The 26,171-nt window shown below is 36.4% G+C and overlaps 3 protein-coding genes and 1 pseudogene across 6 annotated transcripts in view; all 4 read left to right on the top strand.

The window, feature by feature from the left end:
* The window catches only part of LOC109088167 (SLIT-ROBO Rho GTPase-activating protein 3-like), a 29,558-nt gene extending 17,623 nt beyond the window's left edge, over nt 1-11,935 (top strand). Inside the window, exons 13-24 of one of the 3 annotated variants that reach the window (XM_042751063.1) lie at nt 2,840-2,867; nt 3,070-3,130; nt 3,417-3,494; nt 3,860-3,988; nt 4,383-4,488; nt 4,591-4,821; nt 5,638-5,693; nt 5,920-6,091; nt 7,243-7,338; nt 7,435-7,614; nt 9,184-9,265; nt 10,487-11,935. In XM_042751063.1, the coding sequence (XP_042606997.1) occupies nt 2,840-2,867; nt 3,070-3,130; nt 3,417-3,494; nt 3,860-3,988; nt 4,383-4,488; nt 4,591-4,821; nt 5,638-5,693; nt 5,920-6,091; nt 7,243-7,338; nt 7,435-7,614; nt 9,184-9,265; nt 10,487-10,693 (1,426 nt within the window). In that variant the 3' untranslated portion in view covers nt 10,694-11,935. The remainder of the gene's footprint in view (nt 1-2,839; nt 2,868-3,069; nt 3,131-3,416; nt 3,495-3,859; nt 3,989-4,382; nt 4,489-4,590; nt 4,822-5,637; nt 5,694-5,919; nt 6,092-7,242; nt 7,339-7,434; nt 7,615-9,183; nt 9,266-10,486) is intronic. The other 2 variants (XM_042751062.1, XM_042751061.1) reach the window with 2 other exon arrangements.
* A 1,642-nt stretch (nt 11,936-13,577) lies between these two features.
* Nucleotides 13,578-14,454, top strand: LOC122141984 (annotated as a pseudogene).
* A 639-nt stretch (nt 14,455-15,093) lies between these two features.
* Nucleotides 15,094-22,886, top strand: LOC109088214 (NF-kappa-B essential modulator-like). 2 transcript variants are annotated; one of them, XM_042750481.1, is made up of 15 exons: nt 15,094-15,365; nt 16,484-16,671; nt 16,744-17,036; nt 17,123-17,194; nt 17,408-17,587; nt 18,163-18,224; nt 18,397-18,444; nt 19,137-19,239; nt 19,358-19,473; nt 19,556-19,708; nt 19,813-19,903; nt 20,490-20,633; nt 20,767-20,903; nt 21,980-22,053; nt 22,207-22,886. In XM_042750481.1, exons 2-15 carry the CDS (start codon nt 16,488-16,490, stop codon nt 22,368-22,370), a joined length of 1,821 nt encoding a protein of 606 aa, XP_042606415.1. In that variant the 5' UTR covers nt 15,094-15,365; nt 16,484-16,487; the 3' UTR covers nt 22,371-22,886. The 2 variants fall into 2 exon arrangements, with proteins under 2 accessions (XP_042606415.1, XP_042606416.1); XM_042750482.1 differs by lacking the exon at nt 18,397-18,444 and having other exon boundaries at nt 15,095-15,365.
* A 967-nt stretch (nt 22,887-23,853) lies between these two features.
* Nucleotides 23,854-26,017, top strand: LOC109088225 (translocon-associated protein subunit delta-like). The gene is made up of 6 exons (XM_019102398.2): nt 23,854-24,015; nt 24,258-24,376; nt 24,452-24,526; nt 24,903-24,992; nt 25,331-25,396; nt 25,593-26,017. Exons 1-6 carry the CDS (start codon nt 23,964-23,966, stop codon nt 25,695-25,697), a joined length of 507 nt encoding a protein of 168 aa, XP_018957943.1. The 5' UTR covers nt 23,854-23,963; the 3' UTR covers nt 25,698-26,017.
* Nucleotides 26,018-26,171: the final 154 nt, after the last annotated feature.

Here is a 26,171-nt window from a genome sequence, read left to right as displayed (position 1 = left end):
ACTGTCACTGTTTATCAATGTAATGCATGCTTGCTGAATAACAATAATAACTCAGTCACAGGAATAAATTGCATTCTAAAATATATTAAAAGAGAAAATGGTTATTGTAATATTTCACAATACTACTGTTTTTGATCAAATAAATGCAGCCTTATTGAGCATAAGATATCTCTTTTCAAAACATTAAAAAATTCCAATTATTCCAAACTTTTTACCAATAAACATTTTAAACATTATTATGTAGGTTTTTACCTTTTTAAATCAACATCAAATTCACTTAAGTAGTCCTGCAGTGTGACAAATGAATTTAAAAAGCATTAAAAAACATTCAAAATCAATATAGCATGTCACACTCATATTTGAACTTTCATGTCAACTTTCCATTTCAATTCTAGTCAGGGGTGATTAATGTTGGCTTTGAGTAAAGCAAACACTGAAGGTCAAATAGATCAAGCAGCATGGACTTTCTGGTGAAGCTGGTCAGCGGTGGTAATCTCACTGGTTAAGTTATTTAAGAAACCTATTGGGGATGCCAGCATCCACCAGACAGCATATGCTGGTGAGCAGTCATGCTAGTGGTTCCAGCAGGGTGCTCTCTATTCTCTGAGATTCCCACCGTGTCTCTCTCTATTCCTGGGAGCTCAGGCCTGTAGAGCACTGCTCTGCCATCTGGCTCTCTGCGCCTTGAGAAATGACTTCCTTCTCCTCTCGTCCACTCACTTCCATTCTCTCACACTTTTATTCTATTGTGGTGGAGTGTCTAACAGTGTCTGCTACATCCTGCATTAGCAATGGCTGGTGTATCTCTTCATCTTAAGTGGACAGTAAATCTATGAGATGTGCACTCTCGTTACACCGCTAATAATTGGATAATGCAGTCAGGGCCACAGGACTGCTTTGCCAACAACACTTTTTTTTTTTGTCTCGATTGGTTGATCAATGGGTGCAGCCCAGTAAAATGGACATTTTTCTGGCTAAGTGGATTGAAATCTGATTTAGAAATATGGTTGGCGTTGAGCTAACATGCTAACATGTTGTTTCTGATACTAAAAGATCCTACATTTTGTAACAACCATAGTTTTGGGTGAGATATAGTCAAGAAATTGTTCCTTTAAAAAACAAATAAATAAAAAGTGACATGCTTTTTGGTGAGGGACTTTCTTATTCTAGACAGAATTTGATTGGACAAAAATCTGTGTAATGCATCAATCTGTTTCCTGTAAGAAAAGGATAAAAAGTTAAATGTACACAACCTTCAAAAGTTTGGGATTGGTTAAATTTTTTAAAGTTTTATTTTTTTTTTTTTTGAGGGAAGTCTCTTACTCTCACCAAGGGTGCATTTTTTTTGACCAAAATACAGTAAAAACAGTAATATTGTAAAATATTATTACAATACTATTACTCCAGTCTTCAGTGTAGCATGACCCTTCAGAAATTATTCTAATATACTGATTTGTTCACAAACATTTTTATTATTATCAGTGTTGAAAACAGTTTTATTTTAGTTTGTTTTGTAAATGAGATGAACATCATTTGAAATAATAAAATACATTACAAAGCATTCTCTTTTGATCAATTTAATACATCTATGCTTAATAAAACTTTTTGATCCCAAACTTTTGAACAGTAGTTTATTTATCTGCTAAAAGTGTATTTTGTCAGTGTCCAAGAGTACACTAGCATATAAATAAGAATACACGGACTAATCTAATGTAATGCAGTCTTTAAAGGGATATTCCACCCCAAAATGAAAGTTGTGTCATTAATCACTTACCCCCATGTCGTTACAAACCCGTAAAAGCTTCCTTCGGAACACAATTTAATATATTTTGGATGAAAACCTTGAGGCTTGTGACTGTCCCATAGACTGCCAAGTAAATAACAGTGTCAAGGTCCATAAAAGTATGAAAAGCATCGTCAGAATAGTCCATCTGCCATCAGTGTTTCAACCGTAATGTTATGAAGTGACAAGAATACTTTTGGTACACAAATAAAACAAAAATAATGACTTTATTCAACAATTTGTCTGCTCTGTGTCTCTCAACATCAGCGTAGCACCATTTTGGTGAATCTGAGCTGAACGCAGACAGCTTACACTCTTCTTTATCAGCCGCGCTGCACTGATGTGCTATTTTCCTTCAAATCAAAGCATAAATATACATAGAAAACATATCCTTATGGCACGGCTGACACAGAAGAGCGTAAGCTGCCTGCGTTCAGCTCAGATTCTCCAAAATTGTGCTAGGCTAATGTGGAGAGACACAGAGGAGAAAAATTGTTGAATAAAGTCGTAATTTTTTTTTCTTCTTGTACAAAAAGTATTCTCGTCGCTTCAAAACATTACGGTTGAATCACTGATGGCAGATGGAGTATTCTGATGATGCTTTTCATACTTTTATGGACCTTGACACTGTTATTTACTTGGCAGTCTATGGGACAGTCACAGGCCTACCGTTCTCATTCAAAATATCTTAAATTGTATTCCGAAGACGAACGGAGCTTTTACGGGTTTGGAACGACATGGGGGTAAGTGATTAATGACAGAATTTTCATTTTGGGGTGGAGAATCCCTTTAAGCACATTATTCCCATCTAGCCAGATCTAAATGAAAACAGAGCATCCCTGACATGTTGCTTTTCATCTAAACTCCTTGTTCTCTGCTTTTGTCTTTCTCCCTCACCCTGATTTTCTCCCCTTTTTCTAACTGCTTTTGCTAATGTTTGCTATTCTCTCCCCATTTTTCATGTTACACTCCTTCTGGTCATGCCACACAATCTACTCCTCCTTTATACATCCCTCCTGTCTCTTTCTTTCCTTGCTTGGCTGCCTGTGACTGTAGAAGGAGGAGACGGATGTCGAGGACTCAGGTACAGCTGTTTCCCCTGTCATGCATGCATCTGTTTGTGTGGGCAAATGTATTTCTGCGCATTCTGCACTCTTTTTCTCGATCTTTGTTCACTGTATTTCATATGTATATTTGTTTTATTCCTTTCATGATGTTTATACAACTCTAGTCCTATTCAGATGTGCATAATTGTTTTCCCAATTTCCCTTCATTCTTTCTATCAGAGCTCTGGGCAACAGATCCCCCTGGTGGTGGAGAGCTGCATTCGCTTTATTAACCTGCACGGTAAAACTGTTCATTGTTATAGTTTAGGCTCTGTCATTTTTCCTCATTAAAAAGGTTTTACACATAATGAAACAATACTTTTTAAAAACATGTATATGAAATGAAATACAATCACATATGATGACGACTACAGTACTAATAAAAGTAAAAATGAATCAGATAGACCATGCCGCTTGGCCAGTGCAACAAAAACAACATTTACTGAGTGACACCTTTAACATAAGTAGTAATAGTATAAAGTATTTATGTGTGTGTGTGAAAATGAATGTAATGCTTTTTTAAACAGGTTTGCATCATGAAGGCATTTTTAGAGTTCCTGGATCACAGACTGAAGTCAATCATATCAGGGATGCCTTTGAAACAGGTACAGTCATGTTCAAATTGATAAATACAGGTGTATTAACATAAATTTGTAGCAAGAAGTATACATTTGCAAATCATAATTTTAAATTAATATGTTTTAAATTGTAATAATATTTCACAATATAACTAGTTTTCTGCAAATAAATATTACTGGTTTTATAAATGCAAATATATGCAGCCTTGGTGAGCATAAGATACTTCTTTTGAAAAAAGAAAAAGCTTAAAATATCTTACCAACCTCAACATTTTGAATAGTAGTATATATTATCATACAGTATTTAAAAATATATAAATATTAATTGAATTTATAAACAAAAATGCCCTTTTTTCTGTCTCTCTGACTGCTCTTTGTTTGTTTTTTTGCAGGAGAGGACCCGCTCACTGACAGCGAGAGTGACATTGATTCAGTGGCAGGGGTTCTGAAGCTCTATTTCAGAGGTCTAGACAAACCTCTGTTTCCTGAGCAGAGCTTCAGCCAGCTCATGGAGTGTGTCCGTAAGATGCCTTTCATGTGTTCTCTCTGCTTCTGTGTGATTATGTGCACTTTCAGTCTTTGGACATATAATTTGCATAAGGTAGCAACATATCAAACTACAGTGGCATCTGAAGACTGGAAATTTCAGCTTTACCATCACAAGGAATACATTACATTTTAAAATATATTAAAATGTAAAACAGGTTTTTCAAATCATGATAAAATTTCACAGTATTGCTGTTTTTACTGTATTTTTTATCAAATATATAAAGCCATAGTGAGCATGTGAGACCTCTTTCAAAAACTCTTACTGACTTGAAATAACACTTTAATAGAGTTACGGTACTGTTTTTGTTTTTAAAGTTTTGATTCCAGTATGTTGACTAAATTCTGTAAACTTTGTATTCTTCTCAGAGATGGAAAACATGACAGAAAAAGTAGCGCAGGTTAAGACCGTAGTCTCGTCCTTCCCCAGACCCGTCATCATAGTGATGCGGTATCTCTTTGCCTTCCTTCATCAGTGAGTCCTGCTCTCTTTTTTTAAAGGCCTTTGTAATCATTCTAAACCTGATTAAGGTGGTCAGTGATACAGTTCATAACCTGTTTGTTTGTGTCTGTTCAGTGTCTCTCAGTACAGTGATGAGAACATGATGCAGCCGTATAACCTGGCCGTGTGCTTCGGCCCCAGTCTGCTCAGAGGGGTGGAGATGGGTGGTGATGAAGTGACACTGGCACCTCAGATCAATGACCTTGTTAAGACCATGATCATCCATCATGAGAGCATTTTCCCGGGGCCGTCCGAGCTCCCAGGGCCCGTCTATGAGAAATGCATGACTCTAGAGCAGGAGTACTGGTGAGTCTTAAAGGGAGAGTTAAGCCAAAAATATCAATTGTCATCATTTTTGGATGTCCTAAAAAGAAATCGTAATTTTCGAAGAATAGTTAAAGAAGTAGTTCACCCAAAAATGAAACTTTGCTAAAAACTTAACTCAACTTTCATGCCATCAAAGAAGCGTTTGTTTGTTTCTTCATCAGAACAGATTTGGATAAATTTAGCATTACATCACTAGTGGTGCTCACTAGTGGATCCTCTGCAGCGAATGGGTGCCATCAGAATGAGAGTTCAAACAGCTGATAAAAACATCACAATAATCCACAAGTAATCCACACCACTCCAGTCCATTAATTAACATCTTGTGAAGTTAAAAGATGTTTTTGTAATAATATCTTTTTGATGTGAGAGGACAAAAGGGGATGCACTTCTTCACTGGAGGAAGCGTTATTATGGATTATGAACTTGTGGTTTGGCCAAAAGCTATGGTTTAAAGTTAAATGCATTAATGATGGATTTATTAAAAAACACAGTTTTTCACTTCAAAAGACATCATTTGATGAACTGCAGTAATGTGGATTACTTGTGGATTATTGTGATGTTTTTATCAGCTGTTTGAACTCTCATTCTGATGGCACCCATTCACTGCAGAGGATCCAGTAGTGAGCAATTGATGTAATGCTAAATTTCTTCAAATCTGTTCTGATGAAGAAACAAACTCCTCTACGTCTTGGATGACCATCTTGGATTAAGCATTTTTTTCCAGCAAAATATTCCCTTGAGCAGTTCTTACCGGAATTTTTTTTCCTTTCAAGTAACTCCAACCTCTTTTTCCAGTGAACCCATCACAGAGGAGGGCGAGGGAGACGCTGAACATCTTCCCAGTGAAGATGGTAAAAAACACAACACATACATTATGCCAATATATTTTTTAAACCTTTCAAGTTTTAATTATTAATGTAATAATATTAATCTAAATGTGTCTATGTGTGTTCCATGCTGGGTTTCCTGTTGTGTCCTGTTGTTGCATTGTGGCCATTCCATGTTGGATTTTGGCATATGTGGCATTTTTGTTGCCATGCTTTGTGTTGTGTTTGTGTGTGTGCATTGTATGGGCAGAGTGGGAGGCTGTGGCCATGTTTGATTATGTTGCACGCTCTGCAGCCGAGCTGTCATTCAAGCAGGGTGACCACCTCCTACTACACAGCAAGGCCTCTGCTGATTGGTGGAGAGGGGAAGTAGGAGGAGTAAAAGGCCTGATCCCCCATAAGTACATCAGTGTGATAGAGGGGTGAGACATAAACTTCACTATAAACTTGATGAGGTTCCTTCAAACATTTCATTAATGTTACTATTACAGTGGCTCTGTTTCAAAACCTAGTCAAGGTTTAAAAAAAAAATCCCGACAAAAATGAAAATTCTGTCATTAATTACTCACCCTCATGTCGTTCCAAACCCATGAAACCATTCATCTTCAGAACGCAAATTAAGATATTTTTGATGAAATCCGAGAGCTTTCTGACCCTGCATAAACACCAATGCAACTGACACATTCAAGGGCCAGGAAGGTAGTAAGGACATTGTTAAAATAGTCCATGTGTCATCAGTGGTTTATCATTAATGTTATGAAGCTACAAGAATATTTTTTGTGTGCAAAGAAAACAAAATTAAAGACTTTATTCAACAATTCCTTATGTTCTATGTCAGTCTTCTCTGCTTGTTCACAAGAGTACCAAGTCTTTCAAAAGAGTCTTTCAAAAAGGACGATTTTTTTTAAACTTACCAACCCCAAATCTATTACTCTGAATTATTTTTATCAGTATTCTCTCAGTAATGAATCTTGCCTCTATGGGCAACTCATTAGGTTTTGCAACAGAGCTAATGAGTATAATTTGCTAACCAAAACAGCTGTGATGATTAATTATTTGTGCACTAATCCTGCTTTTATATTACCATGTGAAAACAAAACTGATTAGAAGCACAATAAATTATTTAGTTCTGTCATGAATATAGTTTTATTCAGAATAGATGTCATATTTAACCTGACACAGACACAACCAAGTACAGTCCATGGGCCTCATTCATAAAACACAAGAAGAAACACAATTTTTAAATCCATTCTTGCATAAATTGTCACATTCAATTCACTGCAACCATTTACATAAGAATGGATTTATGACTGATTTACACAGAAATTCTGCTTGTGCTTTATTTATGAGACCCATTGAACGGACTGATTCTGTTCCTCACATCTCTTTTTTGTTTGCATCAAATTATATATGGTGTCTACACTAACTAAGTCTAGCAAACCATTGCAGAGACATGTGACTAAGGAAAATCATAATAGATAAACATATTGATTTACTTTTTAAACAATATCTTGGTAGCAATAACCTGACCACTAGCTTTGGAGACCTCATCTTGTTGTCTTCTCATCCTCAGGGCAGAGCGTAAAGAACGAGGGAAGAAGGAGGACACCAGAGGAGGCAGCACAGGAAACCTATCAGACGAACAGCAGCTGCCTGAACACAGCACTCGGTATATTTAATCAGACCGCTGATAATAATGGACCTTGAATCTTCGTCACAGGCCCAGTGAGATGTTTACTGTACCGTGTTTGCTGTCATTCCCCAGTATGAGAGTGAACAGTGACAGCGCGTCTTTGCCCGGCCGGCAGAGGACAGGCAGCGGAGGCAGCAGTATGGGTGGAGGCAACAGTGGGAGTGGAAGCCCCATCCGGAAGATCATGCAGGTGCCTGAGGGACGACTCATCTTTCCTCCTCAGACAACTGCAGTTGCACGCCAATTCTCAGGGTAGGAGAACAGAAGGTGTTGTTTTGATGGTACCAGCTGCTGAAGGTCTTGTGTATGAGAAGTTATCTGAGTGTATGACCACCATTAAACCGCAATAAGCTTACAGAATTATTCTGGAGATGACAGTGTTTATGCTAAATCAAAAAAGATTATTTTTTTAAGCAAATAAATACTTTTATTTAGCAGGAATGCATTATATTGTCCAAAAGTGTAATAAATTACAAGATGTCCAGTTTAAAATAAGTTTCAATTCGTCAAATAATTCTGAATAATCCTTTTTTTGATCCTGAAAAAAAGTACCTGTAAAAATAAAAGTACCTGTTTTCAAAATTGGCAATAATAATTAATGTTTCCTGGGCAATAAATCAGCATATTAGAATGATTTCTGAAGGATCATGTGACACTGAAGACTGGAGTAATTATTCTGAAAATTCAGCTTTGTCATCACATGAATACATTTTTAAATATCTCAAAATATAGAACAGTTCTTTTAAATGACACAATTTCTGTTTTACTGTATTTTTAATCAGAAAGTTCAAAAAAAGTCTGCATTCTAAAAAAATTCCTTAAAGGGATAGTTCATCAAAAATGAAAGTTTTGTCCTTAATTACTCACTCTCATGTCGTTCCAAACCCGTAAGACCTTCGACCATCTTCGGAACACAAATTAAGATATTTTTGATGAATTCCGAGAGCTCTCTGAGCCTTTCATATTCAGAAAGGATACTACCATGATCAAGATTCAGAAACATAGCAAGGACATCGTTAAAACAGTCCATGTGACATCAGTGGTTCAACCGTAATTTTGCGAAGCTATGAGAATACTTTTTGTGCGCAAAGAAAACAATAATAACTACTTTATTCAACAATTCGTCTCCTCCACGTCACCCTATAGCACCGTTTTGGTGAGTATGCACTGAACGTAAACGACGAATGCAGCACCATGCGGAAATGTTGTTTTTGTTCAGATCAAAGCCGAAACAGTGTAAACAACAAATCCGTTTACTTCCACTAAAAAATCAACAAATATCACATTTACCAAAATGGTGCCAGGGTGACACAGAGGAGACGAATTGTTGAATACAGTTGTTATTATTGTTTTCTTTGCGCACAAAAAGTATTCTTGTAGCTTCGTAAAAATGACAGTTGAACCACTGATGTCACATGGATTATTTTAACAATGTCCTTGCTACGTTTCTGGACCTTGATCGTGTTAGGATCCTTGCTGTCTATGGGAGGGTCGACATGAGGGTGAGTAATTAATGACAGAATTTCCATTTTTGGGGGAACTATCCCTTTAAAGCACAGAATAAAAACTGTATCACAAATGTTTCAGCTATCTGCTTTCTTCAGTGTAATAGTTTACCATTTCTTCATTTCTGTTTCTGAGAAACAGTGAATTGTTACACTGAAGAAGGCAGATAGATGAAACAAATAAGTGCAGCCTTGGTGAACGTTAACTTCTTTAAAGAACATCTTACCGACCACTAACTTTTGAAACGTAGTGTATATTGTTATAAGCAATTGAACATTTTTATTCCCTTATTTGCCTGTCTTTCTTTCTCTTTAGTCATCAGGAGCGCAGACACACTTTAGACAGTCTGAGGCCAGCTGGAGGACCAGCAGACAGACAGACAGTGCATATTGACAAGGTCTGATTCTTCTACTGATATTTCCCCTGAAGGAATACTATGCTCAAAAATTGAAGTTCTGTATTGATTTACTAAGAATGAGGAGTCTTGAAGAACTCCTTCATGTGCAGTGAAAACATGCAAGTAAGCAAGGTCTGACAAGCTAGATAAATAAAAATAAAAAAGAACCATACAATAACCGTAAAGCCCCAGAAAAATAGGCCCTATGACTCATGGTCTATATTCATGTGTTAATTTGCCATATGATAGCTTTATGAGATGAACAGAATTTAAATCACTATTCATTGACAATCTTGCCCTCTTATTGTAGCTTTCAAATTTCAGATGTATAGTAAAATTTAACACATCAGTCATCAAACCTGAACTGTCCATGCCATATTTGAATACATACCAGGGTTTTCATACTTGTGGAAATTCTGGATATATTAGGAAATTGCTAAATATTTTTTTCCAGGCTTAGGAGAGTCATAGAAATGTAATTAAAATCTTAGCAGTTACGGCAATTTATATAATGAATCTAAATTGTTCTGCATGAAGGCTTAAAAATCTGAATTATCTAGTGACGTCACGTGACATACAGCCAAGTATGGTGACCCATACTCAGAATTCGTGCTCTGCATTTAACCCATCCAAAGTGAACACACACACACACACACACACACACCGTGAACACACACCCGGATTCAGATCTCTTTTTTTGTCTCTTTGGCCATATTTCAACACTCATAAGTACAATCATTTAAATGAGTCAACTCCTCAACGACTCCTTAAATTAGAGGATGGGCCCCACTGGGGGCCTCAACGCAATTCCTCAGGAGCCGCAAGATGGCTTTAAAGATTTTAAATTATCCATCAAAACCTAACAATCTAGATATGAACTAACGTCATATTCTGGGTATAAAAGGTATAATTGTGATTTCTAGATCTGGGAAAGTCGTGGGAATTAATAAAATATTAAGAAGTCATGGGAATTTCTATGATGAATATACATAGTTCTAGTTATATCTCTGGAATATTATGGAATATACTTTGTAAACAAAAAACAAGCAGCTCTGTCATTACAGTAGAAGTACCAAAAATACCTTACCTACATGCCTACATGGGAGGAATATTATCTTAGACAATAAATGAAAGTTTCAATCCATGAATTTGAAGAGGTAGCACTTGTAAACCCAAACAGATATCCTTATGTATTAATAAACGTTTCTCTCTTTCTCACAGGAGGTCAGTCGTCAGATGAACTCAGTGTTTAAGGAGCTGTTGTCCCGTCAGCCGCCTCTGGAAGCCTCGGGTTCGAACCCTCCTCCCTCCTCTCCTCCCGCTTCTGTCCCTTCAGTACCCTCTGCTGCCGCTCGACCTCCGGTGAAGAAGGGAGGCTTCAGCCTGCGCAGCAGAGGTCTCTTCAAAGCCCAAGACCAACAGGACTGAGGGAGAGGAAGGGATGATAGACGAGTGAATCTGAGTATGAGCGTTGTGGGGGAACAGCAAACTCATCACAGATATGAATATATTTTTCCAGACATACAGTATATGGTACTCTTTACGCCTTATTAACTAAAGTGTATTCAAAAGATTTGACAGTGACTGAATATGGTTTTGTTTCACGTAAGACCAAGTCATTGATCCTATTATTAGTTGTACTTTTTAATTAGTTGTGTTTTAGCTTTGACAACAGTTAATCTGGTCCTCATTCAAGAATCTCCCTCTTCCTAACTAATCATCCATCGCAGTGATGTCCGATGTGTCTGACATTTTTGACTGTAGTGTAGACCGTGTTCATTTGGAGAAACATAAGTATCTGCTGATGATGTATTCATGGAGTACCAGAAAACAAGTGTTGAGTCCCTCAAAGCACATAGATTCAGATGGACAAGTGAACTGTGGGAATGACGTCCATGACAGACAGACTCCACATTGTTATTTTAGAAATAGACGTGTCACCCTGAATGTAGCAAGAGATTTTTGAAGGCCGATGTTATCCTCAGATGTTTGCCAACCAAGATTCTACTTCACTGTGTTTAGTTTTTTATTTTCAGTGCTTTTTTGTTGCTTTTTGATGTGCATAGCTCAAATACTTCAAGGTACGACATGATGAATATTAAAATGCGCTGGTTTTTCTTTTTTAGAAAACTCATTTATGTTTTTTGTATCATTTGCTATTTAATTATTTTTTTTTTTATTGCATTGCTATTACAATTATTTGCATTACAATATATTATTCTTTAAAAAGCATTCTATCATAAAGGAACCAGCACACATGCATGCAAACACTGACGTGGATAGTCTCACGTGGGAACAGGTGGAGTGCCCAAAATAAGCACAGCTCTGTAGCTGCTTTTACCCCTACAGCTCCATTTTCTCTCTGTCACATATAAAAACTGGAAAGACAACTGTGAAGACAAGTGCCACTCAGAGCAGCTCAGGAACTGTCCAACTGAGAACTGACTGGAGAAAAGATCAAACTGTGAAATAGCACATGTAGTTGCAGGAAAGAACAATGGCACTCACTTTCTTTTTGCTGCACATTAGTGCCCCTGGTCACCGGTCTCCCTCGACGTCCAGCCCGTCACCCATGCATTCCCTTTAGCAGTGTGCGTCTCTGGTAGATGGTGTCATCATTGATGTGTGGATTACAATAATATCTAAATAAATGATATAGATTCTAAAATACTGTCGGCTTGCCGCGTGTTTCTTCATGCATAATAATTACTCTTGAAATGCTAGTTGGGTTGTTATTAATTGTTTTAAATATGAGATGATATGTGAGGAAACTGGCTGCTTGTGAGGAGGGTTAGCCTGTCCCGTAACCTGATCAGTGGTGCCCTCTCCATTCCTCTCCCCAAAATAACTCTACACTCAATCTGCTAATTCTTCACTGGGTACAGACACTTCCACACACTAGACTATGGCAGAGAACACAAGGCAGAAAGAGTGAGGTCACACCTCCGCACTGAAAGACGGTCCCCTCCTGAAATAGTTTGATACAGGCCACATATTCATCTGTTAGATGTGGACAACGAGAAAATTTATGGAGATTATCAGTGTCTGTCAGATTGATCAAAACTGTTGCTTTTACTGAATTTGCTTTATTGACCTGGACAGGATTACAGTTTATTTTTGGACCAAGACTATTGAATAGGGTAAGTGATAAATATTCATTATTGCTTAAATTATTTTGCATAGCATTCATGGGTAATTCTTTATTAAATAATATAAACTTATATAATAATAATAATAATTAATGACTATTAAAATTAAATGCAGTCTTTGTTTTTTTTTGTTTTTTTTACAAAATACTTTTAGGTTAATTTTTAAACAAATTCTATATGAAATGATGGTGACATTTACATTTACAACCATACTGTACTGATGAGTTCATTTCATCACTGCTCAGTACTACTATTACAATATGATGTACTATAATGAGTGAGTAATAGTAAGCAGGAGTTGCCAGGGCGTGTCTTGTCTGATCTGAGTTAATATTTGTCACATGTGCTTGTAGTTCAGTGGGGCTTGGAGCTGACAGGAGGCCTCAGCACACTCCCAAAGGGGATGCAAGATGGCTCAAAATAATTGAAAATAAGACAAAACAAGGTTAAAAAATCACCAAGAACAGCTAAAATAGCAAGACATATACTAAAACAATTTATCTTATTTAAATTTGTTCCTGTAACAACTGCCATTTTTACTTAAAAACCAAGTTCTCAATATCTCAGAGTTCAGAGTTATGATTTATAGACCTGGAAAGTAAAGGAATTAATAATTTCTTAAGATATTCAATTCTTTTTATATAATGAATCCATATCAAGCCAAATCATATCAAATTTTATTTCATGGTTAGATATTGCTATTTAATAACAATGTCTTCACTAACTAAAAAAAAAATCATGTAAAATTGTACTGAAAAAGTGTAAAACATAAACAATATTCAGTTATTGAATAAGATTTAATTATTTAAGATTTAATTATTTATAATTGTTTAATTTAATTTAATTTATATTGTCACTCTTAAGTTTCTGTAAATAAAACGTGTGAAAATGAGCATCTGTCTTTGTAAAAGAAGTATCAGGAATATCTTGTGGGTATCTAGCACATCCAGCACTCAGAAATGTTGAGAACCACTGCTGTAGTTTCTCTACTGGAACTAACCCATTTAACCCACAGTTACGCTAGTAAAAACCTAACCTATTCAATAATAATAATAATAATAATAATAATAAAAATACTCGGTACTGTACTGTTTGGTTCTGCACTGATGATTATGAAAAACTGCACAAAAGACACAAAGAGTGCGCTCTGCTTTGCAGTCAGTATGATGTCATACGAGTATTTGGTGGAGTGTAATATTGATGATGATGATGTGAAGAAGGTCCACCCGTCTCCGCCTCCTCCCCACAGTTCTCCTCCACCTCGTCCCTCACTCAGGGTGAGGTCAGGGATCCCTGTGGCCTCAACAAACACTTGAAGGTGAACACAGCTGTCTCCTCTTATGGGAGGTTTTAAGTGAAAACCACATGACCATTAATAAAGTGCCACTAACTTTCTCTTCATTGTGACACCACCAGATAGAGTTCAGCGATGTTTTGGCGGAGCCCGCGTGTGGGTGTACAGCGGCGTCGGTTTCGAGTGCGCGCGGCTCTGGGGTTACCGCAGCCTCACAGCTCTCTGCGCGCTTCCGCTCTCATGTCTCCGTCGCGGTCTCTTTGCCCTACTGGCCTGTATGCACATCTGGTACGCTCATTTTGGCGATCATTTATGCAATCTGTTACATAAATGGAATGAAACGTGTTAATCAAAAGTGCTGTCTCTTGCCACAGGTGTGTGATGCCCTGTCTCCAGGTGTTTCACAGCTGGCCTGTGTGAGGTCACTGTGGATGAGTGTGGTTAACATCTTCATCACTCCGCTCTGCACATCTGTGGTTCGCTGTTGCAGTGGCATACACGTGGTGTTCTCCAAAGAATGACGAAACACAAGGAGAAATCGGAGGAAGCTTGTCAAACTGCTTTTCTCTCAGTTACAAAACATGAATCAATGGAATACCTGAATGGATTTTTTGCTGTTTGAAGCTGTGTTGAAATAACAATGAGACATTCAAAGAAGAGGATTACATGTTATTAAACTGATTTTACATGTTATTAAATAGATATTTAATCATTTGTAACAAATTCTGCATGGGTTTGTCATATGTAGAAACATATATATATATAAAGAACGAATAAACCTTTATGGAACAGTGGATTTTTGTATCCATTACAATAAGTCCTTTCTTTTCAAAAGGATGAACAGTATGATGAAATCTCAGTGTTAAGAGGTTATCAGTTTGGCCAATATATATATATATATATATATATATATATATATATATATATATATATATATATATATATATATATATATATATATATATATATACATATATATATATATACACATTTCTACATAATCATATGTCCTTGTTAAAATATCAGGACTACAAATAAATAGCCCAATTTAGTGGATCTCTAAAGCAGTGTTTATAGGCTAGGCAAAGTAAACCTAATAATCTAATCTAGAAGTCTAGTAATAATAATAGTGTTAAAAATAATAATATTGATAATATTCGTAATGCCCCTTATTTCGTCATTGTTTGGTCTATAGGCTAGTTGTTATTGTGTCAAAACAGAAATAATCAGCAGTAGTGTTGTTTGTAAAAAGGAAAACAAAAAACAATATTGGTTGGATCTGTAATGTATTCTTAATCAAAAATATGTCAAAAATGACATTGAGGACATTAAAAGTTTTGTTCCTCGCGACTTTTTATTCTATTTTGTCTTCCCATAATTCCCCCACCCGGAAATAACGTAGAGTGTGATGAAGCGCGGAAGTATCGAGGGGGAATTCCTCGACATTCTGTACCTGTCCGAGCTTTTCTTGACATTTTTATTTAATTCACTTTATCAAACTCGATTCTGACTTTCCAGCTCGGTGAGGCTGAAGATGTTTGCCGATCTTAGCGTCTGTGGTTGACTGTAAACCGTGCAGTGTTTCCTTGGCGGAAGACCGACAGACAGTGGATCTGTGTTAGCGCAGAGAGTTAAACACTGTGAACGGCTTAAAAAGGTAGTAATTACATTTCTATTACATCCTCCTATATATTTACCACATACTTTATGCATGTCTAAGGAATTTGACTTGTGTTAGTGTGTGGTTTTGAATGTTTTAGGGGTTTTAAATGCTCTGATGCTATCATGCTAGTCGTGTCGTTAGCTAAGTAACGTTACGTCTGTCAGAAACCTGTAAACAAAACATTGATTCTTGTCTTTCAGAAGATCTAAGGAGTTGTTTAAAATAAACGTGTCGATGATAATTAAATATCAGCACAATATTATATTTAACAGTGTTAATGAAGTGTGTGTTTGTCTTTGGAATCAACACCGCGCTGAGAAACAGTAAACATTTTTTTTGAAGGGAATAGGAGAATAAAACGGAATGAAAAACTATGTTTTGTGATTGGAGAGACTATTTGATTTTAGCTGTAGCGTTGTTAAGGGCAGAAATGTCAGTGAATCGCCCCATTTAGCCCTTGCTGTAAAGCGAAACTGTAATTAAAACCCTCCATTCATCCATTAGACTTTTAAACTTCATGTGAGATTTTAAAATAACATAACTAATAATAAAATATAATCCAGCACTGAAAAAAATAGTTAATTAATAATGTTGTTTGATAAAATAAAATAAATAAGTTCATAATCGTTATTGTTAATGCTGTACAATTTGTTAACATTAGTTAACTAACTGAAAAATATTTAATACTTTAGAAGTTATTCATCTTACTTAATGTTAAATTCAACATTTACTAAAAATAGTAAAAAAGTCAAAAGTTGAGTATGTTAGTATTTAAAATTGTGAGCTGTGTAACATTTTATGGAACAAAACAGATAAAAATAAAGTTGCTGTTTTTGATTGCAGAAAAACAGTGCATAAATTTAATGGCACAAATGCAAATTCCAATAATAATAATAATGTGTTTTTTTTTTTAGCTTTTACTAATACGTTGTATTTGTATTAACTAACAAAGATTAATAAACACTGTAAAAGCACTTAATAAAGACTCGTAGTTTGCTGCAGCAATCATTATAAACTCATTCAATATGTTTATCTACCAAACACAAACAACTGTAAAACTAATTGAGTTTCCGAGCTCCAGATGTTAATTATTGTCTGGTTTTCTCTCTCAGGATCATGGTCCAGCCGCAGCCGTCAGGTGGTTGTACTCTGCAGTGGGAGCTGACTGGAGAGGAGACTGTGGGTGCCAGGGGTCAAGGGTCACTGATGGCCAGTTCACAGGGGTCTGTGGGGGTCCCTCCTGAATTAGCGGGAAATGAAGTGGTCCATAGACTCATAACAGATAATCATCAGCTACGAGGTAAGACTTGAGAGATTGTCTATGCCAGATTCATTGCAAACAACTCTATAAACAACTCTAAACATTCCACAGAGGCTCTGAAGCGAAGCAATGATGCCCTCAAAGAGAGATGCGAAGAGATGGAGGTGTGGCAGAGGAGGTCAAGAGAGGAGCGCGAGTTCCTGAGCTGTAGGTTTCGTGAGGCCAGAGATTTAGTGCAGCGACTGGCAGAGGAAAACCAGAGCCTGCAGGGACAGCTCAACCACAGCATCAGTCAAACAGGGAGTCCAAGTGTCGGCATCTCTAAAGAGACCGGAAATCAAGGCCAGGACCAAGAGCTGAAGTGCACTAATGTAGAGAAGAATGTCCTCATGGACTCACCGGAAGTAGGTTCTTTTGTGAAGCATTTGGAACTTGCAGGAAGTTGTTAGTTCATTGAATTAAAACTTTTCTTTATTGTTTCATTACGCAGGTATTAAATGAAGCTGTACTGACAGACCGAGCTGAAGGAAACGCTGGCAGACACACAATGCCTCAAAGTTTGGTAATTAACCAGAAATGTCAATATGTGAGATGTCTGTACAATAGAGCTTTATCAGTATTGAGTGTTAATCTGCTTTGACTTCTTTTGGGTGAGGTGTGTTTTATCCTCCTGGTACACTGTGTTAAAGTATAATCCAAACATGGATAAAGATCAAGTTGTTTCTTTTTTTTTAAGTATTTGTGCCTTCATCTTTACAAATCTTTTTCACTTCAGCCTGCTGAGGGCTCTAATGATTTTCTGAAACTGCTGAAAAGCCACAAAGAGAAGCTGGAGGAAGGGATGAGGGCACTGAGGAGGAGGAATGAGGAGCTGGAGAAGGAGAAGACAGAGAATGAGAAAGAGAGAGAAAATCTCCTCGCCACTGTAGAGCAGTTACGCTGCAAACTCAATCAGGTAGAGCGTTTATGTCCCATTTGTTTATTGATATAATTAGACATATCATAATGGTAGTTCACAAATAAAATGTTCAACGCCTTTTCACTTTGATCATTTTTTATATTTTTACAATACAACTTCAAGATTTTTTTTTTTTAGATAATTCTACAGTGTAATAGACTTCCACATAGTTGCTTAATTAATATAAGGTTATCATAATAACTGCATTTCTAAAATTATACAAATTATTATTAAGATCAATTCTAAATTATATACACTACTGTTTGGGGTCAGTCAGATTTATTTAATTTATGTTCACCAAGGCTGTATTTATTTAATCAAATATACAGTAAAAACAGTAATATTATTACAATTTAAATAACCATTCAGTGGTATTCAGTGTCACGTGACTATTCAGAAATAATTTTATTATGCTGTTTTGGTGTTCAAGAAATATTACTTAATATTATCAATAGTTGTGCTGTTTAATATTTTGAGACATTTGTTTTTCGGGATTCTTTGAATAGAAATGTTAGAACGGTGTTTATATATCTATCTAACTCCTGAAAATTGATTAATCTTCTCTTTATCAGAACTGTGGTGTTACTGAAGAGTCAGTCCAGCAGGCATGCGCGCTCACCGTTCCTGCAGAAAGGTACTCTCAGATGTTCAGTTTACACTGCTCTCTCTCCCTGCAGGCTGTAAAAGGCTGACAGCGATCCTCCCTCAACTCTAAATCTTAAATGTGCTTCACTTCCTTTCTTTTAATGTGAATGGTTTGGAATCTCTCTTTTCTGTCTTCTGTTTTGATCCATGTGTCTGCTTAGCTCTCACTTGGCTAAACTAACTGAGCAGCTTCAGGCTACACAAGGCAGGTGAGGGGAACTATATCTCACTGTGTGTGTGTGCGCTCGCGTGTGCCTCCCCTCATTGGTGTTGAAAGAACATTGTGTCTGTGACTGGAATGAGACTGATGCACTACCATTTCTCATTTAGACTACTGTTCAGAAGTTTAAATAAAGAAATGAATGCTTTTATTCAGCAAGGACCCATTAAGTTGTTTAAAAGTGGCGGTAAAGACATTTATAATATTACAGAATATTGTATGGACTTTCTATAAATTAACTTAAAAATTTAAGAGAAAAGTTTTAATACATTTTACTGAACCAAAACTTTTGAACAATAGTTTATATTATTATTTTATTAATAGATTTTAGAAATAAAAATTTCATATAAAAGTATTTATTGGCATTATTTTTATTGGAGTTAGACTGAATAGTGAATGCAGTAAATGCAGCAAACAAGTTTCTAGCATACACAAAAATCTCATTGTTGGCCAGAATTTGCATCTAGGCAAATCATAGGCAAGTATATTAAAGAAGCTAAAATACATATTTTGTTTTTGTTTTTTGTAACACTTTAGTTTTTGTGGCTCCTTTTTCCTTTAATTTGATGATTTGATCAAATGTAGAAACTGCACTTATAATGAGGAATGAATTGGAGCGTTTGGTGGTGAACTGCTGTAAGATGGACGGTTAATCCTGTTTGTGTCTTTGCTGGGATGTAGGTACAGGGAGCTCCAGGAGAAGCTGGACTGTCTTCAGAAGAGCTCTGTTCAGAGAGATAGAAATGAGGCTCTACTCAAACAGAAGGAGAAGGACTTTGTTCAGGTACATAAACACATAAACAACCTGTGATTCAGTATGCAAAAGCCATTTCTTTCTATGCCGAGCTGTGGCAGCATTTGCAGTAGTTTGGGATGAGTGATCATCCTCTTTGTGTTTGTAGCTGACAAAGGATAGTGAAGCTCTGAGGGCTCAGGTCACGTCCCTTCTCGGTGAGTTGAATGAACGACAGAATTGGCTGGAGAAAAGTGAAGCAGAGAGACGGATTTTAGAGGACAAGTGAGTGCATCTCTTAGTCCTTGTGCATGTGTTTGTGTATGAGATTCGGCAGCTGTGTGTACAAACCTGTTTGATCTCCCAGGTTTGGCAAGAAGACCGAACGACTGCAGACTTTAGAGAGAGACATGGAGCAGCAGAAGAAGCAGCACAGTGTGACAGTGGACAATCTTTTACTGCAGACACAGAACCTAGAAACTGCACTGAAGAACGAGAGGCTAGTCATAGTGGAGGAGAGGTGGGTTTAGCTGGATGGAGAACCCAGCTAACAAACGCAGCTTCCTTTTTCATTGTTATGGTTGTAAGAGTAACTCACAATTCCTGTTGCTCTTCCTCATCTAGGAGGAAGCTGGCCCAGCTCCAACATGCCTACACATGTTTGTTTCAGGATTATGACAAAAAACTCAAAAGTGAGAAGCAAGCCAATCACAGGGTAGGTAGCAGCTGTTTGTGATTATTTTTTTTTGCTTTGTTTCTATTTCAGTTTTAGTTTTATTGATTACAGTACTTGAATTTATTTAATTTCAGTTAGATGACAGGGCAACATTTTGAATTTTTCATGTAAGTTTTATATATTTATTTAAGATTTTTCAGTTATCGAAAAGCGGTTTGTAATAGTCCTAGTTTTCAGTAACACTAATGCTGATAGTGTGCAACCAGCATACAAAAAAACTAAATAGTAAATTTATATCAATAAAACCCATTTGAACCCTCCTGATTGTGTGTTAAAGTCAGTTAGCCTAAATAAACATTTATTAAAAATTCATGATATTTGTAATAAGTAAGTATCTCATTGAAAAAAAAGAACTAGATTTATAAACTACATTTTAAAATATTTTTTCTGTTCTTTATTGTGGACATGCTTATTAGTCATTGACCCAAGTCTTAATTTAAATGCTACAAAACTAGAAAACTGTGACTCTTTGATGTTTGTGGTAGGCACTTTTAAAAATAGGTCAGTGCATGGCTCACTATAAATTTGTTAACGGAAAGCATACATGCGGTGATTTCCATTTCAGAGTGGAGAGGCAGATACTCTAGCTAACAGGTTAGCTGAGGCTGAGAAAGCTCTGGCCCTGAAACAGGACCTCATCGATAAACTCAAGGAGGAATCAGAGCAGCTGAGATCTGCATTAGAGACTATACCAGTGCTGAACGCTCAGGTGAATATAACATCTGCACACTGATGTTACAGTGCTCTGCTCACTTACTTTGTCTTAGCCTGCTATAAATACATGTTCAGCATACATGCTGCATATAATAACACAAACACAATTGCACATTTTATTTTTGCAGGCAGAGATCTATAAGATGGACTTCCTAGCTGAGAGGGAAGCCAGAGAGAAACTCAATCAAAAGAAGGAAGAGTTGCAGGAGGAGCTGAGTAAGGCACTAGTTGAGATAGACAGACTCAAGCAAGAAGGAACCTCAAGGTAGGAAAAGAGATGGACACAGTGACTACTATATGATATGCTACTGAACGTTATTAGAGATTAATTTTTTTAATTTATTGATATCGGTCATATTGGATGTTCAATTGCTAATTTCCTTTATTTCTACATTTAGATGTTATATTCTATCACATAATGTTATTTATTAAATTAGAGTTGATCTATAATCTATATGACCAGCTCCCATGGTTTGGCATGTGACTTGCAGATTAATAGCAAAGTTGAACCACCATATAGTCAAAGTTTCTAATTTGCAACTGTTTTTAAGTCTTTCCAGAGTCAAACATTTAAGCGAAATCATTCAAGTGCAACAAGATGCAAAAGAGAGTATTAAAACACCAAATTCTCTTTCACATCTTCTTTGTTGAACGGTCAAACACACAAAATTGTCTCAAAATACAGTCTTGTTGAGTATCCTCGTAAACACAGTTGGTTGTGATGTAAGTAACCGTAAACAGTTGAGAAGGAAATCGGATGTGTATCATTATATTAGTCCATGAAGCCACAGCTGCTTAATTTATATGTGTTGTTAATGTTGATCAAAAAATAAATAAATAAAAAGAAAACATCCCTCTTTGCTCTTGACTGAATCAATTTAGTAGCTTTAAAAAAGATGAATCTGTATTTAATTTATACTATGCAGTGTTTTTATATATGAATCTGAATACTGCTCTCAGACAACTAAAAAACTTTTTTGCTGATCTGAAAAATTATATGATACATCTATCAAAAACTGTAAAATGATCACCCCATTAACTAACACTAATCTTCAGCAGATCTCAAAATGAAAATCCATTTTTTATGCTTTACATTATATGTGATGCCTAAATTAACTTGTAGCATTTAAAGTATTTTTTTAAACCAAAAAGTATTAAATTTTTGTATTATTATAATATTCATATTAGTAATGTCATTTGAACATTTTAATTGAATCAGATGGTATGCCATTGAATTGATTTAATTGAAATGAATTGCATTGAATGAATATATATATGAATATTTGCTTATAAAAGCCTCCAAATGTCCAAGAGTTACAAGTGAATGTTGTTTCCTCACAGAGCTCGCATTGAAGAGATGCAACAGAGACATTTGGAGGACTACAGGCCTCGTCCACACCCTCCTCCTCAAGCCGGTAAAACACCTCATTCAGAGTCTGCATCAACTACAACATGCACTTTCTTTCCTTCGTTTTTAATATAATTGTTGTTAGTTTCACTGACTACATGGCAAATGCATGTCTTATAGCATATTATATTAATCTTTATCGAAATTTCTGCTTTTGAAGCACCTTTCACAGGAGCGGCCATGTTTAACCCCGCCCAACCTCCATCTGCACGCAGAAGAGACGAAGATCACGACGGGCTGCCTGATTTCTGCTGTCCCAAATGTATGTACAAGGCTCCAGACATGGACACCCTGCAGATTCACGTCATGGACTGTATCCAGTGAGAGGAAGAGATGTTCAGGTGATCTCCTGACACCTGAGTGAACAACAACAAAATAAATCAATTCAAGAAGTGAAAATCAAAAACATGTTAGAAACAAGAACAGAAGACCCATCTAAGGACTTTGAACATTTAATCCTGCTGCAGATTGACTTGAAGTAGACAGATAGCAGATGTTTAGGGGATGTTTTTATCATGTGGCTATAGCAGCCACCATGTTTCTGTACACTTAGTGTGTGTATCTCTTTACAAAAAAAGCATATCTGTTCTGCCTCTCTGTGACAGCGTAGTGTAATGTTCTGCACGTGTGAATGTTTGCGTCTGCTTTACGTCTGCACACATCTGACAGTGACAGCGTTTCCTGTGGTATTTGTTTCTCTGGATGTAGGCACTCTTGAGGATTCATGCCCGCCTGTGTTAATATTGTGTATTATCAGCCAAAGTGAATATGAAAAAAACACAAGACCTTTGTACAGACTATTGTTATGGAGAGATTTAAAGAAATAAAAGTATGAATCTATGTACTTTTTCTTTTGTCAAGCACATACTGTGTGTGCAGCAGAAGACTTTGTGTACTTACAAATCACTTAGATTTATGAAAAACCTTAAAAGAGATGCAGGACTTGCTGAATAAGGCATTAGTCAAGATTTTACAAAAATAATAATTTTATTACAACCAATAGATTAGAGATTTTTTTTTTTTTGGTCAGTTTTGGATATTTAACTGTCCACAAGGTAATCTTTAAAAATAACTTAAAAACTATTATCTAATATTTTGCAAATCTCAAAATAGTCATTTTATCCATCATTTTTTATTTTGACCAAAGAGTAATACATTTTTATATTATAATATTAGCACTGTCAATTAAAAATTTCAGTTGAATTATGATATGCTGATGAACTGATGAAATTAAATCCAATTTAATCACATATATACTAATATTTGCAAATGGTTGCAATAGTTAAAAATAGCAAACCAAGTGAAATTTATTTTGTTTTTATGTCAATTTGCACAAGCAAACATTTCACAAAAGTTTTAATTAAAATTGAGTTTTTATATATATATATATATATATATATATATATATATATATATATATATATATATATATATATAATTTAAATATTAATTACATTGCAATAATGCAGCAATGCATAATACATTTAAATCAATGCAGATGTGCACCAGATCTACACCAGTGGTTCTCATGCTTTTTTATGTCAAGGCCACTGGTCATATATAGATCAGTGGTCAAGGCCCATCATTTGCCAACACTTTTTATTTTGTTTAATAGGGGAAAAAACTATTTGTATGTATTTTTTGTAGCATTTTATTTAATTGCGATTATTTAGATGTATTAATAATAATATAAAATTCAATTCTATTAAATAATCGCTTCACATCACTTGGCTGCCTGGCTGTGAGCCTCTGCTCTGCAGTACCGGCGGCCTTCGCCAGAGGCGCACTCGCTATCAGACGCGCCACTCTTCCGTTGAGGTGACGTGTCTGTCTGCGTTTCATTGGGTGGACGCTAGCGCTGGTCTTTTTCCTCAGGTTCGAGTGAATAGAGGTGGATTCAGCTGCCCGGTGATCAACATGATGCGAGTTATAACAGCGATTTTGGCTCTTTGTCTGAGCCTTTGTGCAGGTAATTTTCACATTTCTTTCAATTCACGTTCGATATACAGCACCATACACGGCTTTCAATGTTTTCGTTCATCGGCAGGCATGCTAACATCGAGATGTTTCAAGCTAAACTGAATTGGTTCCGCTCTATCACAGTCATCTATTTCAAAGCTTTATAGTTAACTTTAATTCAGGGCCCAAACTCGACATGTGACCTGTTATTCGCCAGGTCTGTATAGTGTGACCGGTGTTTTCTGTCCTCAGCTGAGACCTGCACAGACCCAGCCATCTCTCCGTCTTCATACACGACGACAGACGCGCTCATCTCCTCCGAGACCGTCTTCATCGTTGAGCTGAGTCTGGCGTGTGCTAACGGAGCTCAAGTGAGTGGACTAACATATAAACACGCTTCACTGGTACAGAAGTGTGGACTGAGCAGACCTGTGTTTTGTTTTTAGAGTGTTGCTCTGTATGCAGACGTCAATGGCAAGCAGTTTCCTGTGACCAGAGGCCAAGATGTTGGCAAATACCAGGTACGGTTACAGAGGATTTAAAGGGATAGTTACCCAAAAAAGAACAATTAGTCAGAATTTGTTCCACATGCACTTGTTCCAAACCCGTATGAGCTTTCTTTTTTTTTTTCTTCTGCCGAACACAAAAGAATACATTTTGAAGAATGTTGGTAACCAAACAGTTGATGGTAGCTGTTGACATCCATAGTATTTATTTTTTCCATCAACTGTATGGGTACCAACATTCTGCAGAATGAACAACTTGAGTGTGAGTTAAATGATGACGGTATTTTCAGTTTTTGTGTGAACTATCCCTTTACTGTGTTCTAACGAAGCCATACGTGTGAGATTCTTCAACATATGTGACAAACTGTTCTATTAATTTATTTTTGTCCAGGTCTCATGGAGTGTTCCTCATAAGCAGGCCAGCTCAGGCACATATCAGGTCAAATTCTTTGACGAGGAGTCTTACAGTACTCTAAGGAAGGTTGGTAAATTTAAGGAATGATTGGGGTAATTCAACCATAAATTTAAAGTTCTGTCATCATTTGCTCACCCACATGTCATTTCAAACCTGCACGACTTACTTGCTTCTGTGAAGCATAAAAGATGTTATGAAGAATGCCTTAACTTAATGAGCACCAATACAGTTTGGCTACCAGTATTCTTAAAAATATAGTTTTTTGGGTTCTGCATAAGAAAGAAATGAGTACATGTTTGGTTGAGTAAATAATGACAGTTTTTATTCTTGAGTGAAATATCCATTTAACACAATTGATGGGACTGTATATTCAACGGTGCTGATAAAAATGTTAATGCTTTCAGGCTCAGAGAAACAATGAAGATGTTGATGCCATCAAGCCTTTGTTCTCTGTCAATGTGGATCACAGGGTAAATATGCATATTAATCTTCACTGTCCACAGTCGCCTTATCTGTGTAATGATTAGTGCTGAGAAAAACCTGGAAACCTATATTTATAAAAATATACCTCCACACTGGATTGTGTTGCTGCTACGTGTTTACTTTCTATGTTTTTGTATGATTTGTATCTGTATGTTTATTAATCAGTGTGTTTATGAATTGCAGGGTGCATGGAGTGGTCCCTGGGTGTCCACGGAGGTCTTGGCTGCTCTGATTGGCATTCTGGTCTACTACCTGGCTTACAGCACCAAAAGTGCAATCCAGGCTTGAGATGAGAAGAAAAGTCCATTCCACCTCACTGTTCAGACTGGTCTTGAGGCATTCCCTATCCTGACATTTAATATGCAGATTTTAGTGCCATGGACACCTTGGCTAAAACACAAGACTGGTTTGTTGTAGAGCTTGCGGAAAATATCAATATGGACATTAATTATAACAGCCAAAGTTGGTGTTATGGTATTTTTTTTTTTTTTTTTTAATTTGTGCTATTAATATTAAACCATCATCATCAGCCCAGTTCTCTATTGTGAAGTGTCCCAAATATCGATGAAATTCATTGACTATGGGAATAAACAGTTTTCTCAAAGGTTTCCTGACTAATTTTTTTTTTATAAAGAGGTTGAATGATTAACCGCCCTACCCCATTAACATTGTGACATCACGTATTTATACACACACACACACAGAGCCAATATTTGCATGAATATACAACCGTCTGATGCACCTTTATGGCAGTCCCACAAT

The sequence above is a fragment of the Cyprinus carpio genome, chromosome B23, assembly GCF_018340385.1.
Source record: "Cyprinus carpio isolate SPL01 chromosome B23, ASM1834038v1, whole genome shotgun sequence".
NCBI classification, from domain to species: Eukaryota; Metazoa; Chordata; class Actinopteri; order Cypriniformes; family Cyprinidae; genus Cyprinus; species Cyprinus carpio.
The sequence above is the reverse complement of the archived record's forward strand: the minus strand, read 5'-3'. Positions and strand labels throughout refer to the sequence as shown.